This window comes from Chanos chanos, chromosome 6, assembly GCF_902362185.1.
Source record: "Chanos chanos chromosome 6, fChaCha1.1, whole genome shotgun sequence".
NCBI classification, from domain to species: Eukaryota; Metazoa; Chordata; class Actinopteri; order Gonorynchiformes; family Chanidae; genus Chanos; species Chanos chanos.
In genome coordinates this window covers 19,524,574-19,540,422 of record NC_044500.1, presented here as the reverse complement: position 1 = coordinate 19,540,422, position 15,849 = coordinate 19,524,574, and the positions used below count along the sequence as shown (strand labels likewise).

At 41.4% G+C, this 15,849-nt stretch overlaps 1 protein-coding gene across 1 annotated transcript; it reads left to right on the top strand.

The window, feature by feature from the left end:
- Nucleotides 1-196: 196 nt before the first annotated feature.
- On the top strand, nt 197-12,945 carry hif1al (hypoxia inducible factor 1 subunit alpha, like). The gene is made up of 15 exons (XM_030778518.1): nt 197-309; nt 5,091-5,281; nt 5,526-5,680; nt 6,693-6,777; nt 6,996-7,108; nt 8,076-8,263; nt 9,517-9,623; nt 9,732-9,879; nt 10,049-10,275; nt 10,691-10,830; nt 10,914-11,009; nt 11,144-11,280; nt 11,498-11,603; nt 11,823-11,943; nt 12,289-12,945. The coding sequence occupies exons 1-15, from the start codon at nt 290-292 to the stop codon at nt 12,366-12,368; spliced, it is 1,914 nt and encodes a 637-aa protein (XP_030634378.1). The 5' UTR covers nt 197-289; the 3' UTR covers nt 12,369-12,945.
- Nucleotides 12,946-15,849: the final 2,904 nt, after the last annotated feature.

The window sequence follows — 15,849 nt, the reverse complement described above, 5'->3', positions numbered from 1 at the left end:
AAAAGATTATAAATCACAATAACAAGTCTGTAAAACGTTGTAGAGCAAACCCAACTGGCATGAATACACCTTGACCACGTCAAGATTTTCATCAGTCATCATCCGTGCCTTTTATTTTGATAAGTGCTCAATCAACAGGCGTACGGCTACTGGTATTGCGCATGCTTCAGGGGTGTGCAACTGGAGTAAACAACTTTCAGGCAGTGAGGTGTGTGTGCAGTGGAAACGGAACATAGTAAATACACTCACAAAATATAGAAGTTGGATTTGAATCAGGATCAACGTGAAGATGGACTCTGAGCCAAAAAGGTAAGATATTTCACACTGTAGCATTTTAAACTTTTTTTGGACGCAGGGACTCGCCTTGGGGTACCAGTCAAATGTGCTAATCAATCAAATAATTTAGGCTAGGTGGTCGCATCCGCCCATTGCAAGTATTAGCAGTGAGACACTTAAGGTTTGACTTACACCTTTGTGCATCAGAATGTCACCCTGTTATGCAGCTACACATGACCGTGTTTGAATTTAATGAAGATAGACCCGAACAGAGAAACAGCAAAACGTGTTGCACCCTCACCTTCTGCCTGTGCTGTAAGAGTAATGCAACTTCCATAGGCAATGTTTTAATCGCAATACTGTCTGATACCATCGTGGTCCACTTTAGCGGTTTCTCTTTATTTTAAATAATATGATCTGTTTTGGGTTTTGGCACATTTATAATGATGTGCTGTGATCGCTGACATTAATCAATATTGCTGAGTACGTTTCACTTCTTTCATTTTTACTATCTGTGACCTCAAGTTTCACAGCGATGTACGAGCAAAATAAATTGACCATCAAGCATCAACTCAGGAATTACAGCAGCGGTTCCAAGACGGTTGGGCCGCTAAGTCATAGTTTAAACCAGAATTTTCCGTACATTCTGCGCTTTGGTTTGTAATGGCAACGATTTCAACTTGTAAAAGTTTATCAGGCCGTTATGACGCTTTGCCTGTAAGATGAGTAGGAGGAACTGGTGTCTTGAGATTCGTTACCTCTGTTCCCTGAAATTTTATAGTGTTTTCCCAGTAATTTGTTTTCTGTTTTTGTAATGTGTCGTGGAAGAGAAATGCCGTTACAGTACTTGTAATGAATTCTAAGATTATGATGCCTAATTCATATTTAAACGATTGATTTTGTCAACTGGGTTTCAAAGCCAGACAAAAATAGCGCCATCAAGCACAACAGCACTCAACACTTGCGATGCATCTTGGCTAAATATAATTTTTGAAGTGAAGTTTCTTTCAGACTTTTCAGTAAACATCACTCCATTTCAAGCAGCGGAGTAAATATGTAAGGTTTGCCCAGATTGTCAAGGACAGCCAATTTTTCCTGGCTGTGTGTAGATGGAGCTCTTTACAAAGTCCATCGCCACTGAAAACTAGGCCAAAGCGAAAGAATACAGAATCACTTGCTTTATTGTTAATGTCTTTAAGATGTGGGATTTCCCCTCCCACATATGACAAAGTACTACCATATTAAGTACAGTACATTGTGTTCTCGGGCTATCTGGGATGGACTGCAGCTTTACTTCACTTTGTTATTTCTGTCATCACAACGGTTTACCTCTCTTCACACCAATGCACTTTGTTGAACCCTTCACGCACATGGCAGATATCACACATAATTGCTCAACTTTTGGCTCACTTCCCGCAGCGCCTTTTTTGCTCTTCAGCAGTGTGCCAGCTATAAACTAATGTCTGCCGACCGTATGGCCAATCGTCGTTTCAGTCCACACTAACTACGTTTTGACTTTTGACCAAAGTACAGCACTGCTCCCAGGGAAGCTAGCACATAGCTGTAACCGCCGCTTGCCAAAAAGCACTGGGCATGTTGCCAGAAATGTAGCTAAGCGCTCAAGGACACAGTGTTCCGCAAAGCGATCATAAGCAGGATGTTTAGTTAGACTGTGTTTTGTGTCGTTTTCTTGTGTACGTTTACTCGTACCCACACATGACCCACGTGACCAGTGATTTTACCCTCAAAACATAGACGAAATAGTCCTCTAACCCAAAAATCGAGAAGGACTCTTGATGAACTTTAGTTTTATTTCTCGCTCGATCAGGGGACGAGTTTACTTAGAATTTAGCATACAGTCGACTATATTGTTCACTAGCCCCAGTCTACACTTTATTTTTGTGCACGTGTCTCAATTGTCCACCAGTTATCAAATACAATATTTTAATTAGGCATCATTATAAATAACTGTAATTGAGTTTTGTGGTTTAGAATAGAAGTGCACAGTGCTGTGTTTTTCAGAATAGGGAAACAAAACTAGATTGTTTAATTGAAAAAGAATATTTGTCTTACAGCTATTTAGGGAAGTGAGCTTGGATTAAGAGAGAATATTGAGAATTACCTTTCTTTAGGAATTACTTTGGCTTACAGTATGACTGTCTTTTTCACACACGCACACACACATACGCATCTAACTGTCCCTTTGGTTCTGTACTGCTACACTTCAGTAACCAAAATGATTAAAATGAGGTTAGTCCACCTAAAATTATTGTGATATTCTACATGATCTACAAGAAACTGGTGTCAGTGCATTTTCTGTCACAGCGGGAATGTATAGCTCATTCTGTGAACTAAAATAACCTGATAGTAGCCTACAGTGCTGTATATGGGCTCTGCCTGCACTAAGTTAACACTCAGTAGTATTTCAGAAGTTTGTCTGGAGCTGTGACAGCTGTTGGCAAGGAGAGTCAGTGCTGGTGTCAGTTTGACAGATATGTCAGATGGACTGGGCTGTGTAATACACAGGAGATAATAATAAAAACAAGGGGGGGGGGGGGGGGGGGTGCTAGAATAAAGACATGACATCGTTATCAGTGCCAAAGAAAACAGTACTAAATTGGACTATTAGATATATGTTTTTGGGACTGTCAGCATTAATACTATGCCAATAATACACTACTGTGTCTTACTTAGTGAGTTACATTTAAATTTAAACAAACAAACTGTCCTTACTGGTGTAATCAGTGTGCACAGGGACTCTGAATGCTTACTGTTGTCATCTCAGCTGTATGATGTTATGGTCAAATAGCATTAGTAAACACATAAAGATTCAAGCCAACACTGCTAGATGGGCTTTATGTCCTATTTCTCAATATTAAAACTGCTTTGCTGAGTCATCCACTAAGCATTGTCCTTTGAAAGCTGAACTGTTATTGTTTTGGGTAGGTTTTTTTTGTTTGTTTATTTGTTTGTTTTTTACCCCACTGCCTGTTCAGCTGTACTTTTCCCTTAAATGAAACAGCATGTGATGGTTTTGTGTGTTTAATATTCTCTCCTCATTAAAGAGGAATGAGAAAACATGTTGTCTCAGTCAGGTTTTCCGTAACTTTCTTTGTTTTGAATCCTGATTATGGCCTCACAGAGGGTTCCACGTAAAGAGGTTTTTGGTCATAGTTTTGTTTTGTCCCCTCTAAACCGATACAAAAGCCCTGATTTTGAGATTATTTTTGCATTGTGTAAAACTGTGGTGCTGGACTTTTGGAGAGAATCATCAGCTTGGAACTTTCCTTTCTTAGCTTTTGGTGACAGGCATCCATTGACTTCTTTTCTGGGTATCTTTAAGCTGGGGGGGCTATTAAACTGGTTAATAATGTACTAGATCAGGATGCTGGCTTCTAGCCAGATGATTGGCTAGACTGTGTTTTTTTTGTTTGGGGGGTACTGAGTCTTATAATAAAACCCATTTTGTAAAACTTTGTAGTTTCTCTCCTCTGCAAATTGATTTTGTCCAGTTGTCTCTCTGGCTCTACTGGCTGGAAAGTACTATTTGACAATGTGCTGTAAAGCCAGTAAGTATCAGATTTCAGGTCCACATGTTTTTAAACAAACCCAGCCTTTTCAAATGATCACTGTGTGAAGTGAACACTGTGAAAGTTGAATGTTCCATTAGAAAATACAGAATTGTCTTTTTTTGATGTTCCATCCCCCCATTAAAATGCAACAAGAGATTTGTTGTAGGACAGACCGCAGACCACTCCAGCCGTCAGCCTGCTGGGAAACTGAGGGTTAGCCTACATACAGCTGCACAGTCCTATTGCTAGCACATTCCCGGATTACAACCTCGCTGTTTTTGGGGTTTTTTTCACACACACGACTAAAGATCCTCAGATTGGTCTCTTATATTTTATTACCAACATTGACCATAAAAACAAACAAGCAAACAAGCAAAGTTTATGGGAGAGATTAAAAAAAAAAAATCTGAGCGCAGAGGTATTGCCATCGAGTGAAGAGTCGGCTCAGGCATGGCTGGCGGTCAAACAAGTTCATTCCTTGTCAAAACAGTGAAGGAAGGGGGCGGGGTGGAGTGGTGAAAAGCTTGAGGGAAGTAAGTGGGGGGAGGGGTGGGGGCATTTTGGAACACAGCAGGCAAGGAGAAAAAAAAATGAAAGAACCAAAGGAAGGAGACTGGTGTCATAAACACCACCCCCACACTGCCCCCCCCCTTGTCCTCTAGGCATGTGGGGGAGGGAGAAAGAGAGAGAGATGCAAAGGGGAGGGTTGTTTTCTGGGAGGAGGAGAGAGGAGTTTATCTGCACCAGTTCTCATAAGTCAAAAGTAAAGTTTGGAAAAGAGCAGAGGAACGACTCCATTCAGACACGCCTGGAGAAGCTTTCTGCTGACATAGCAGAGAAAATTAAACATGTAAGAAAAAGAGGAAGAGGGTTTCTCTCTTTTTTTTTTTTCCATATTTTGGTGTCTGCTCTTTTTTTTTTTTTTTTTTTTGGAAGGGTGGACAGAGAAGCACAGTGGGGAGTCAGAATCTGAGCAACTCAAAGGAGCATTTGTCTGGCTGTCAGCTGGTGGTTTATTTCTCTGAAAAATGTTTCTTTTTTATCTATTTTGTTAAATACTCTGAGAGCTGTGGTTATTGAGACCAAAATCGTGAACTGCTTGTTTGAACTATGCAGTGTAATGCTCTTAAATGCCATGCCTTTGTATAGGTTTTGTTTTGTCCTTTCTTACTATATCACTCAACTATTTTTATTTACTTCTCTTTTCTCTCTCTCTCACTTTTTCTCTTTTCTGTCTCCTAGGCCAAGTTCAGAGCAGCGGAAAGTCCGGTCGCGAGATGCTGCGCGCTGTAGGCGGAGCCAGGAAACAGAGGTCTTTTATGAACTTGCTCACACCTTGCCCCTTCCCCGCCGCGTCACCTCTCACCTGGACAAGGCGGCAATCATGAGGGTGACCCTCAGCTTTCTGCGCATGCGTGGCTTCCTGCAGTCCGGTAAAGCTGCCATTCACCGATCTACCAAACACACAGACCGTTTTCACCATTATTACGTTGTGTTTGTACATGTTTGTGGTGTGTGTGTGTTTTTGTGTGTGTGCGTGTGTATTTGCCTCATTTTGATAGCTTGTGATATCGGTAAAGATAGCTGACTCACAGGGCTCAGTTTCTGGATGTCTTTTTTTTTTTTTTTTCTTCCCCTTCACTGACACCTATGTTTGGCCAATGTTGGATCCTGTAGTGTCTAAGAAAGCGGTGCCAAGTGTGGAGGAAGAAGAGGATGTCAGAGACACGCTGTACCAGCAGGCTTTGGCTGGCTTCATCTTGGTCATGACTGAGGAGGGAGACATGGTCTTTCTGTCAGAAAACGTTAGCAAATACATCGGCATCACACAGGTCAGTGGAGCTTAAAATTGGATGCACCCTTCAATGGAAACAATGCTGTGAACTTACCACACAAAGAGAATCCTCTATCACGATTGTTTAAGCATTATGAAAACGTAGCCCCACTGCTATTTTAAACTGTGGAATGCAGTGTGTGTACTGGATCTGTATGAGAATCTGTCATGGAAAGGTTTACATCCAGGGCTGTATAGAGGTTAGATCACCAGGCAGTAAACGCAAAGCACCCTACCAAGCTTTCAGGGAAATTGAGACCAATAAAAATTTTTTTTAAAAAATATCACGATAAAGATCGTCATCATCACAGTATCTCAATATCATTAGCTGTTTTTTGCAACTCAGCATGACTTGACTGTTTATAAGAAACAACAGTGCTGCAGCATCTGGAATCCTCTTGAATGTGCTACAGTATCCTGTGATGCAATTCAGCACCTCGGCTCTGAAAAAAGATTGGAAATGACAAAGTTTGTTTTAAAAATCTGTTAAAATGTCATATTTTATAAATCAGGAACAATTCAAATGGCATTTTTTTCTTTAGTTTCTTTACATATAAATGGAAGGGGGTGATTAAAAGGCCCTGTTGTTTTGTCATCCACAGCAGTACTCTATATAAATGGCCTAGTTATTCACAGTGGATTCAAATTCTTTAGATTCAGGATAAAAATAGATTTCGGAGGTTCTGGTGCCAAGAAGTGTAACAAACCCTTAGCCGTGGAGCCTCATACCACATAGATATGTGAATTTGAAGCTCACACTCGACACCTCTACATATGTGTTAGTGTGCGTGGCTGATTTCATAACTTTAAGCCTTTAAAAATAAAAATACCTCAGCATTTGGAACCAGCATGCAAAATAAAATCCACTAGTCTACATCACATGCACTCATAAGCAACCCCTCATTTAAATATGCCATCTGTAAACACAGACCTTGTAACTGTTTGTTCTTTCTGAGTTTCTGGTAGTTGCGCTGCTTTTATTTATTTATTTGTTTCTTTGTTTTGAATAGCTGGAGTTGCTGGGACAGAGTGTGTACGATTTTGTTCACCCCTGTGATCAGGAGGAGTTACGAGACCTCCTCGTCCCACGGCCAGGTATTTAAATCGTTTTAAAGAGGGACTGAATGAAGCATTAAAACACTTAGGTTCCTTCAACTTGAAAAACATACTAAGCACAACAAGTCATTAGCACAATGAGTCATTAACAAAGTAATGCTAATGTAATTATCATGAGATGGTATCACGAGCAGAGGGTACTGACTCTGCACGCAGTGACTGGAATTCTGGATTGTAATGTATTTGCTGCTTCACAGGAGTCTCCAAAAAGAAGACGGAGAATTTTAGCGAGCGTAATTTCTTCTTGAGAATGAAGAGCACCATCACAAGCAGGGGCAGAACAGTGAACATTAAATCTGCCGACTGGAAGGTGAGAGACGGATCATATTACAGTCTATGCGTATATGAGTGATTCTGATTGAGTTATTATAAAGTAGAATCAGTAATTAAGCAGCATAGCACAGTAGTAGCTGATATAGCAGAAAATAAAAGTAGTAAACTCAAATCAAAGCTGAGCTGTGTGTGTAACTGGAGAAGGGATTCAACCAGGACATGGGTTCAGCTGTTATTTTTATTTGCGTGTATCTATGTACCAGCTCAAGGTATTGCAATATGATGATAATTGCAATTTATTGTGTTGCATGATTAATAAATAATAATAGGGAAACTAGGGAACAATAGGAAGAAATGTAGTGGAGGAAAAATAGGGAAAAGATTATACTTCCGAGGACCTACTGATAGACTGGTTGTCTGATTTGTTCCCAGCAGCCAAAGAGAAAGCGGTTTGTCAGGGTTGTAACCTCATGCAGAAATACAGCGTCTTAGTTTTATTGGGTCAGCTGTCTTGGCTCATGTCAGACAGCGTTCTTATTCAGGAACGTAATCAGTGCTTAGAAAACAAAGACAAGAAACGAGCTCTCATGCGGGCACTCACGCAACGACAGGGCAAGTCCAGCTCATTGCCAAGACAGGAAGCGTCAGTTCACCTCCGAGCAAATCAGAAAGCAGATTTCCACGGCTTGCCTTTAATCTTGATTACCCTGATCTCTGCACAGACTTGTCCTATTCTCACAATATACATTCCCAGCTTTTATCTAAGTAGTTAGTATGTTGCTATGGAACCAGTAGTGACGTGAAACACAAAATATGCTATGTTGTTGTACTACCACAAATTTTATTTTTTGCACCTTGTGAACAGAGCTGCCAGATATGCTTTTAAAAATGGAATTTGGAAAAATTTATAAATAGACAAATATGTCCTTTATGCCAGTGGAGGGCAGGACCTATGTGAGGGTTTGTGACTGTACTGAGTGTAAGTTGCTGTTTTTGGGGTCCAGGTACTTCACTGCACAGGGCATTTGCAGACATACAGCGGTGAGGAAGACTCCTCTCTCCCCGCCGGCTCCTTCCTCATCCTGCTGTGTGAGCCCATACCACACCCCTCCAGTGTGGAGTTCCCTCTGGACAGCAGCACCTTCCTCACCCGCCACAACATGGACCTGAGCTTCACACAGTGTGATGGAAGGTACCTACACACACACACACACACACACACACACACAAAGATACAAGTATTTGTACAAATACCGTAGCATGGACATGAGCAGTGAGCATTGGCTGTATGACAGGAGCTAAAAGTACACAAACACACACACACACACACACAAACACATACACAGAGGCACTCGTAGAAAAACAAACACCACAATATAAACAGGTGCACAGCGTAACAGCTCAAGTGCACGCATAGCCACGTACTCACATAGTTAGCGAGAAATTGTCAGAAGGAGCATGCAAATGCTCCCACACATAACAAAAACAAACTGTAACCTGTATATATAAACACTTTTATATGGGCAATCCCACGTGACTGACTGTACTCCACTCAGACTCATGTACCTCACCCAGCCAGAATGATCAGATTAACTGTACTGTATAAGGAGGAAACGAACTCTCCTGACCTGGGCGTAGATAGCATTAAAAAGGTTTGGCCTCTCACTCAGCATGTGCGGTCATAGAGCTGCTCACATGCCTACAACAGTAATAGTAACACCACTGTTTGTTTGTGTGGATTTGACAGCGCACATCTTGTTTTCCAGTCTGACACGCTACACTGGAGATTTTTGAATGTATGGTCACTGCCAATGTACAATAAGCTTCAGAACAGTGACTATAATACTGCTCTACTAACATACAAAACACAAGACATGAAATATTAAGGTTTAAGTAAGTCAATTTTATCATGCTGTTTTCAAGACAGAATACTTAATAGTTGTCTTGCTGGAAAAAAGTAGAACTATAAGAAACAGATTTCAGAGATTCCATTCATTAAATTTTTGCTTGTATCATTAAGCTAAAACTGAGGGAAGACATTATGAAAAATGTTGTGGGAATACACTACTGTGTACTAAGTAATGAGTCGTCAGCTGGTTGTCGGAGAATTTCCATAGTGGCTCTGACTATTGCAGAACAGGATGGAATACTTTTGAGGAACATAAAGACCTTCCTTAAAATGGCTGTCAAATTTGGAGAAGTTAGAACTCAGACAAGGTGGAGATGTGTGCCTTTGGATTAATAAATACTGCTCTGCAGTGCCCCCTAGTGGGTAAAGTGTGATTGTTCCGTACATTATATTGCATACCAAACATAGACTACAGTCACTGTGCTAACAATATGTTCCATTTCTTTCAGCCCACATGTTCATACACGTTTTTCATGTCACTGCTCACTGCCTCTTTTAACTCCCAAATCTGGTTTCTTTCATCCTTTTGTTCCCAGGGTTACTGAGCTCGTCGGGTATGAGCCGGACGACCTGATTGGTCGATCGGCTTACGAGTTTTTCCACGCCCTGGATTTTGAACATGTGACCAAAAGCTTGCACATCTGTGAGTGTCTCTCTTAATTTATGGTGTATTTGTATGTTTAGTATTGATAATGATAAGCTTGAAGCAGATGTTTGATTGGTCAGTTAATGTGTTGTGTTCTGTTGACAGTGCTAACCAAAGGCCAGGTGTGTACCAGCCACTACCGCTTTCTGGCCAAGAACGGAGGCTTTGTCTGGGCGGAGACTCAGGCTACAGTGATCTACAACAGCAGGACTTCTCAGCCTGAGGCCGTAGTCTGCCTCAACTTCATCCTTAGGTACTCAGACTATCTGTTTTATCTCCTTAACCGTGCCTTTACTACTTACTTAGTCCACTCAGATTCTCTCTCTTGGACAGATGTTTATGTAGCATCATTGAAATTCTCTGAAATGTAAACATTGTCTTTCAACACCCCTGCTGCCCTCCCCCATTTCTGCCTGTCCCAGTGGGGTGGAGCAGGCTGACGTGGTGTTCTCAGCGGAGCAGACCCGTAACGAGGTGAAGCCCAAGCGTGAGGGAGTTGTGGTGAAGGTGGAGGCGGTGGAGGAGATGGTGACCTGCAGTAAGAACAGTGATGGTGGCAGTGCAGAGCTGTTCCTTAAGCTGAAAGAGAACCCAGCAGAGCTGCTCCAGCTGGCCCCAGTGTCTGGAGACGCGGTCATAGCCCTGACAGGTAATTTATCAGTGTCCAGGCACACACATTTTCTCTCTCTCTCTCACTCGCGCTCTCACACACACACACGCACACACTTACTCTCTCTCTTCCTCCCACACTCACACACCAACACTCTCTGTCCGCTCTCATATTCTGTAATTATTCTTAGACATGTCATGCTGAGATAGAATGATACATCCCACACCCAACCCAGGATTGGGTAGAGCCAAATATAAGTGTCCAGTTATTCTGGGTTTACATGCTCAGCACCAAAGGGAGTGTGTGTGTGTGTGTGTGTGTGTGTGTGTGTGTGTGTGTGTGTGTGTGTGAGAGGTGTGAGTGGGTATGTGAATAAGGCGAGACATGCGTACTTTCTTGCCTGTGCATGCTGTAGATTTGGCTGCTCACAGTCAAACTATACCCATGTCTCCAGAGAGCATGGAGCTGTCCTTCCGCCCCTCCAGCCCAGACAGCCTGCCCGATGCCCCGCAGGAGCTGTGCACGCCCGAGCTACGGCAGCTCCTCGCTCCCATCTTCGACACGCCTTCCTCTTCCCCTCAGGTGCCTGAGCTGGTGAGAGTGGTCTTCGCTGTTTAATCAGTGTTGTTTACCTGTTCCGTGGCGTCGACGCCCTTTGACTTATATATGTGTTGCAGAGCCCTGTTGAGGACTTGCCCATTGAGACCGTGGAGGTGGAGAAATTCTTTGCCCACAAACCAGAGGAGATCAAGACACAGAACAGCCAAACACAGGTCCTGAAACCTAAAATAATGTTTAAAAAAAAAAAAACAGAACAAGAGAGCACAAGCAATGTGCCGGAATCATGTGAAGAGAAGGCCATGAAAGGATGATGTTTATGTGAATGATATCTTCCATAATTCTGCAGGACTTGGAAGAGATGGATCTGGACATGTTGGCTCCGTATATCTCCATGGATGACGATTTCCAGCTGACATTCCTAACACAATTCCCAGAGTCGGACTTGTCCCCTGCAGAGCTGCCTGCCGCTGTTTCCAGGAAACGGTACAGTCTCCATGACAGCGAGAGAGTTGTGTCTAAAACAAAGGGGTTTATAGTTTAGATGCAATTCTACCTGTATTATTTAGTGTGTGTTCTTTTGTACTGAACACCATGGAATTAGTAGTTTGAACGTACTATCTTTTGTACGAAGAACAAAACGTTTGGCAGAAAGCAAGAGAAAGAGGCTATAATTTTCTTTCCCCGTCTCAATTCTGGACAGGGGTCTGGAGGAGGACGAGGATGTGCCCTCACTGACCAGCCAATTGGAGAAGAGACAGAAAAACTGCTCCATAGAAGAGGAATTCCTAATGAGCAAAGCCCTGCTGGTGAGTGGAGCTGCATGGATGGTTATGGGGCAGGTGTCGTCAGCTGTCTGTCTGTCACAAAGCAGTGGAGTGGATCAGCTTGTTTGTCTCACAGCTGTTATGTGTGCGTGTGTGCGCGTGTGTGTTTTGTCAGTTTGTTTGGCTCACAGCTGTGATTTGTGTGTGTTTTGTCAGCGTGTTTGGCTCACGGCTGTGATTTGTGTGTGTTTTTTGTGTTAGAACTGCCTCGTGGACTCAGACAGTTCAGAGGAGTTTGATGCTCTCCCTCAGCCGCAGAGTCAGCTCCTCACAGACAAGGACCCCGTGTTAGGAGGGGCGCATCCCCTATGTGACACAGCAGGTACGTGTCAAAGGACCACCAGAGCTGCAGGGGTTTTTTTTGGAGGTGGGGTTATAAGTATGACCAAATTTGGATCTCTGTTTTTAAGACCGCCACATACATGTTTTTGCATTGATAAACAAGATGTTAATAACCCGTTAGACCCATTAGACAACACCGATTTACCAAATGGGATTTGATTCCCAGCACAAACGTTCTTACCTTTTGCCTCAGTGTGGATGTGTGGAAGCTGGCTATGGGTCATTTTGTCATATCAAATGTTAAAGCCATGTTCATGAAGATATAAAGATAAACAACCTGTAAGATTTATTTATTTATTTGTTTGTTTATTTCTTTCTTTTTCAGCTTTGATGCAAGATGCCCTCCTCTCCCAACCCCCTAATCCCATTGTTCAGATGGCTGGAAATGCCCCACCCTTCACCTGAACAAAGACTGTTCACTCACCACTGTTGGCTGTGGGGCAGATGGCACACTCTGTCCCCACCTCTGTTTATTAGGTTCAAATAAGTAATTCTCATCTGATAGACTTTATCTATACACACACGCAGTCGGATACCTTCAATACCTTGACCTTTGCCACAGTGATGGTTACAAGTGTGATGTGGAGCCGGAAATACAGACAGGAAACTTTGTAGCAGATCGTATGTAATCTCAAACGAAAGCTGAAGTAACGCATAAATGTTTCTTTTGCCAACTACTTTTAAAGCTTTTTAAAAAAAAAAAAAAAAAAAAGAAAGAAAAAAGGAAGCGCCTCCAGTCATGAAAAGAAGGAAGAGGAAGGTCTTGTCTTCCAGTTATGAAAGTCCAACTGCCACCATGTACAGACTAAGACCAGATTTGTTTTGTTTTGTTTTGTTTTTAAACGTCTCACGTTCACGTCTGTGTCAAATGCTAGCATGTGTCACGGAGACAGCATGCACATGGGTCGACTAGACTGTGTGTGAAAGCCAGTCTCACACACACGCACACACACACACAAGCCCGCACACACACTCACAGACATGCACACACACACTTGCACACATACGCACACACACACACAGACATGCACACACACACTTGCACACATACGCACACACACACACACACACATGCATACACATATACACAGGTCTGATTAACGAACTACTGGCAGGTGCAGACATCAGTCCGATAAAGCTACACTGTAAATACCAGTTCTCTATCCACAATACATCCTCAGAACAACAGAAAGCCTTGGTCTTAACTGGGAGACAGACGCTAATATGGTTTTTTTTGGTGCTCTTGACAAACCACAGCCCTCTGACGTGACCTACCAGCGCACAAATCAACGTCACCAAAGGGCTTTTTTAAGAAAAAAAAAAAAAAAAAGCCAGGAGAAATCTTGTTCATCTTGTCCGGATTGTACTTGTATAGGCCTTAAGCCCAGATCTTCAATGTGACTGACTCTGATGTCTCAAACGTTTTCACCCGTACCCGAACCTCTATCAATCCGTTTTTGTTATTATGTCCAGAAGAGACTATGAATACGTATTTGTCGGGTCAGAACCACATTAGCTAAAGTGGTGCTTTGTAAACGTTTTCCACAAATGTCCTGTCGCTTAAAAAAAAGAAAAAAAAAAGTTAATGCTTTTACGAAAGCTTTTAACAATATAGAGAATGCCATCGCTGACAAACGCAACAAAAAAAATAATTCTTTTTCAGTGGCAACTTTTTATAAAACATTTTTATATACTTTTCATAAGCTACTCGCAAGGAGCAGAAATATAGAAACTAAATGGTAAAGTGTTGTTCCAGAACTACAATTGTATCTGTGTTTGTAGAATGTGATGTGTGTGTGTTGTTGTCATTGGTGTTTTTTCTTTCATTATTTGCAAAAAATACCAAATTACGAGGTTGTGATCTTTGATTCATTTAATCATATGGAAATATTGCATTGTGCATGTACTCATTATAAATGTTGTATTGAGGAGGGCTAGGGCTTTGCACAGAGGCGTTTCTTACCGCTGCCGGTGAAGAGCTTTCTAAGATTGATTTGAATAAAGCTAAATGACACATGGAGAGAGTTTTGCAACAGTACACTTTTTTTTGTTTTGTTGAATCATAGGTAAAACAAAAATATATTACATTTAACCTATTACTGGTGATCTGTCAGCTGTCCGTCTCATGCACTAAAAACAATTTGTATTATTCTCAGTGTGTGTTTATGGCTTAGTTCTCTCTCTGTCTCTTAGGATATAGCAGCCAACAGATCTGTTTTCAGTTGTACTGAATATGTTTTCTGCTGAACTGATTCAGAACTACTTGCCTGACGGAATTCAGAATCACCTTAAAGGGCCTTTGTGTCACGCAGTGCTGTCAGGTTAGAAATATATACACCTATCTTGCCTATCTCTTTTCTTCCTAAGTACTTTATGTATGAGTTTGTGATAATGACCTCATGTTTTACAATCTTTTTAACCATGGCATTTATTGACTGATCGAAAACATGCAAATAAAAAGGAAAACATTTTAAACATACATGAGTGAGTGTTGATTTTTCATATGCCCCTTTTATTCAGTTCAGTCACTGGACACCAGTGAAACATCTGCCAAGTGGAGAAAATTGAATTTTCTGCGAAAACATTGAACGGGCTGTTTTCTAGACATGGTTTAGATATATAAAAAAAGGGAGGGGGGGCTCCCAGTAAAAACAAAAATGACTTGTAGTATGTTACTTGGGATGTGTCTTATGAATGCTACAGTTAATGGGTGTTCTCCATTAAAAAAATTACAGTTCTTGACAAGATTTAGTTTGAATTTGTGAAACCAGCTCAAAGTTCATGACAAGTTAATCCCAGAACGGGACAATTTTAATTTTCCAAGTGTGATTTGTCCAGTAAAGTAGTTTTAGAATTAAATAGAATTAGTAGAATTAATATTACTCACAGTGAAACATGAGGCCACTGCCATGAGGTGAGATATTGCTTTCTTAGCAAGGATTCCACATGCTTCATGTGTGTTGTTATAACTGACCTGTTTGAGGCAGCTGAAACCAACCTGTATAAATGCATATTCAGCTCTTACTGCCGGATGTAGAGATGGCTGTGCCCCTGTGGGCAGTGTAGTCGCCTGGCACTCAGTTCCCACGGTAACTACCAAACACCACCAAAACCATTACGTTGCAGTGCAACAGAATTTTGTTCTACAGGCAAAAGGGGATATGAAAATTCATGAGTTGCAGTGTATTAGTCATGAAAAATCAGATTAAAGAGACTTTCTCTGCTGTTTAACTTTGCCTCCTCGTTGTGTATCTCTGTATCACTCTGAGACGCTGCTAGTATTTTTTTCTGATTAAGGTAAGGTACAATGACATTGTAATATTTGCTTTCACACATTTGAATCTGTGATAAACTGGTTTGATGATCTTTTTTTAGATTACAAATAACATCCAGACTTACTTGTATACTCTCTTTATTGTGGAACTTGGACAATTTTTTTAATTATTAGGATTTTTAAATGATTATTTTCATACCATCCATTTGCATTGTGTGGCACTGTGTGAAGTGTCAGCACTACACAGAATGACCTCAGAGTGGAGCCAGATTACACATTTTGTCTCTAAATACAGGTTGGCCTAAATTAACTCTCTCAAACGTGTTACTGATTCTCGCTTACACACAAAACCAGAGAAAAGTCAGGCACGGACGTTATAAGCATGACCAGCATGAAAACAAAGGTTCAAAAGCTGTGTTTGTAATGTATGACTAATTCAGCTTACAGAGATATGGTTTAATTTATAACTACACGTATTCTCAGTACATTTTTAAGTGCAGGTTCCTCAGAAAACCTGTGCTGTTCACTCAGATGAAAACATGAGCAAAAATTTTTTAACACTGTAGGTTAAATGGAGTTATGATATTGAGAGGGTATTGAAATTCAGAGACG

Coding starts and splice junctions, on each gene's coding strand:
- hif1al (XM_030778518.1), top strand. CDS start 290: ATGGACTCTGAGCCAAAAAG. Junction 5,282..5,525: donor GCGTGGCTTCCTGCAGTCCG/GTAAAGCTGCCA, acceptor TGGATCCTGTAG/TGTCTAAGAAAGCGGTGCCA. Junction 11,281..11,497: donor GCCGCTGTTTCCAGGAAACG/GTACAGTCTCCA, acceptor AATTCTGGACAG/GGGTCTGGAGGAGGACGAGG.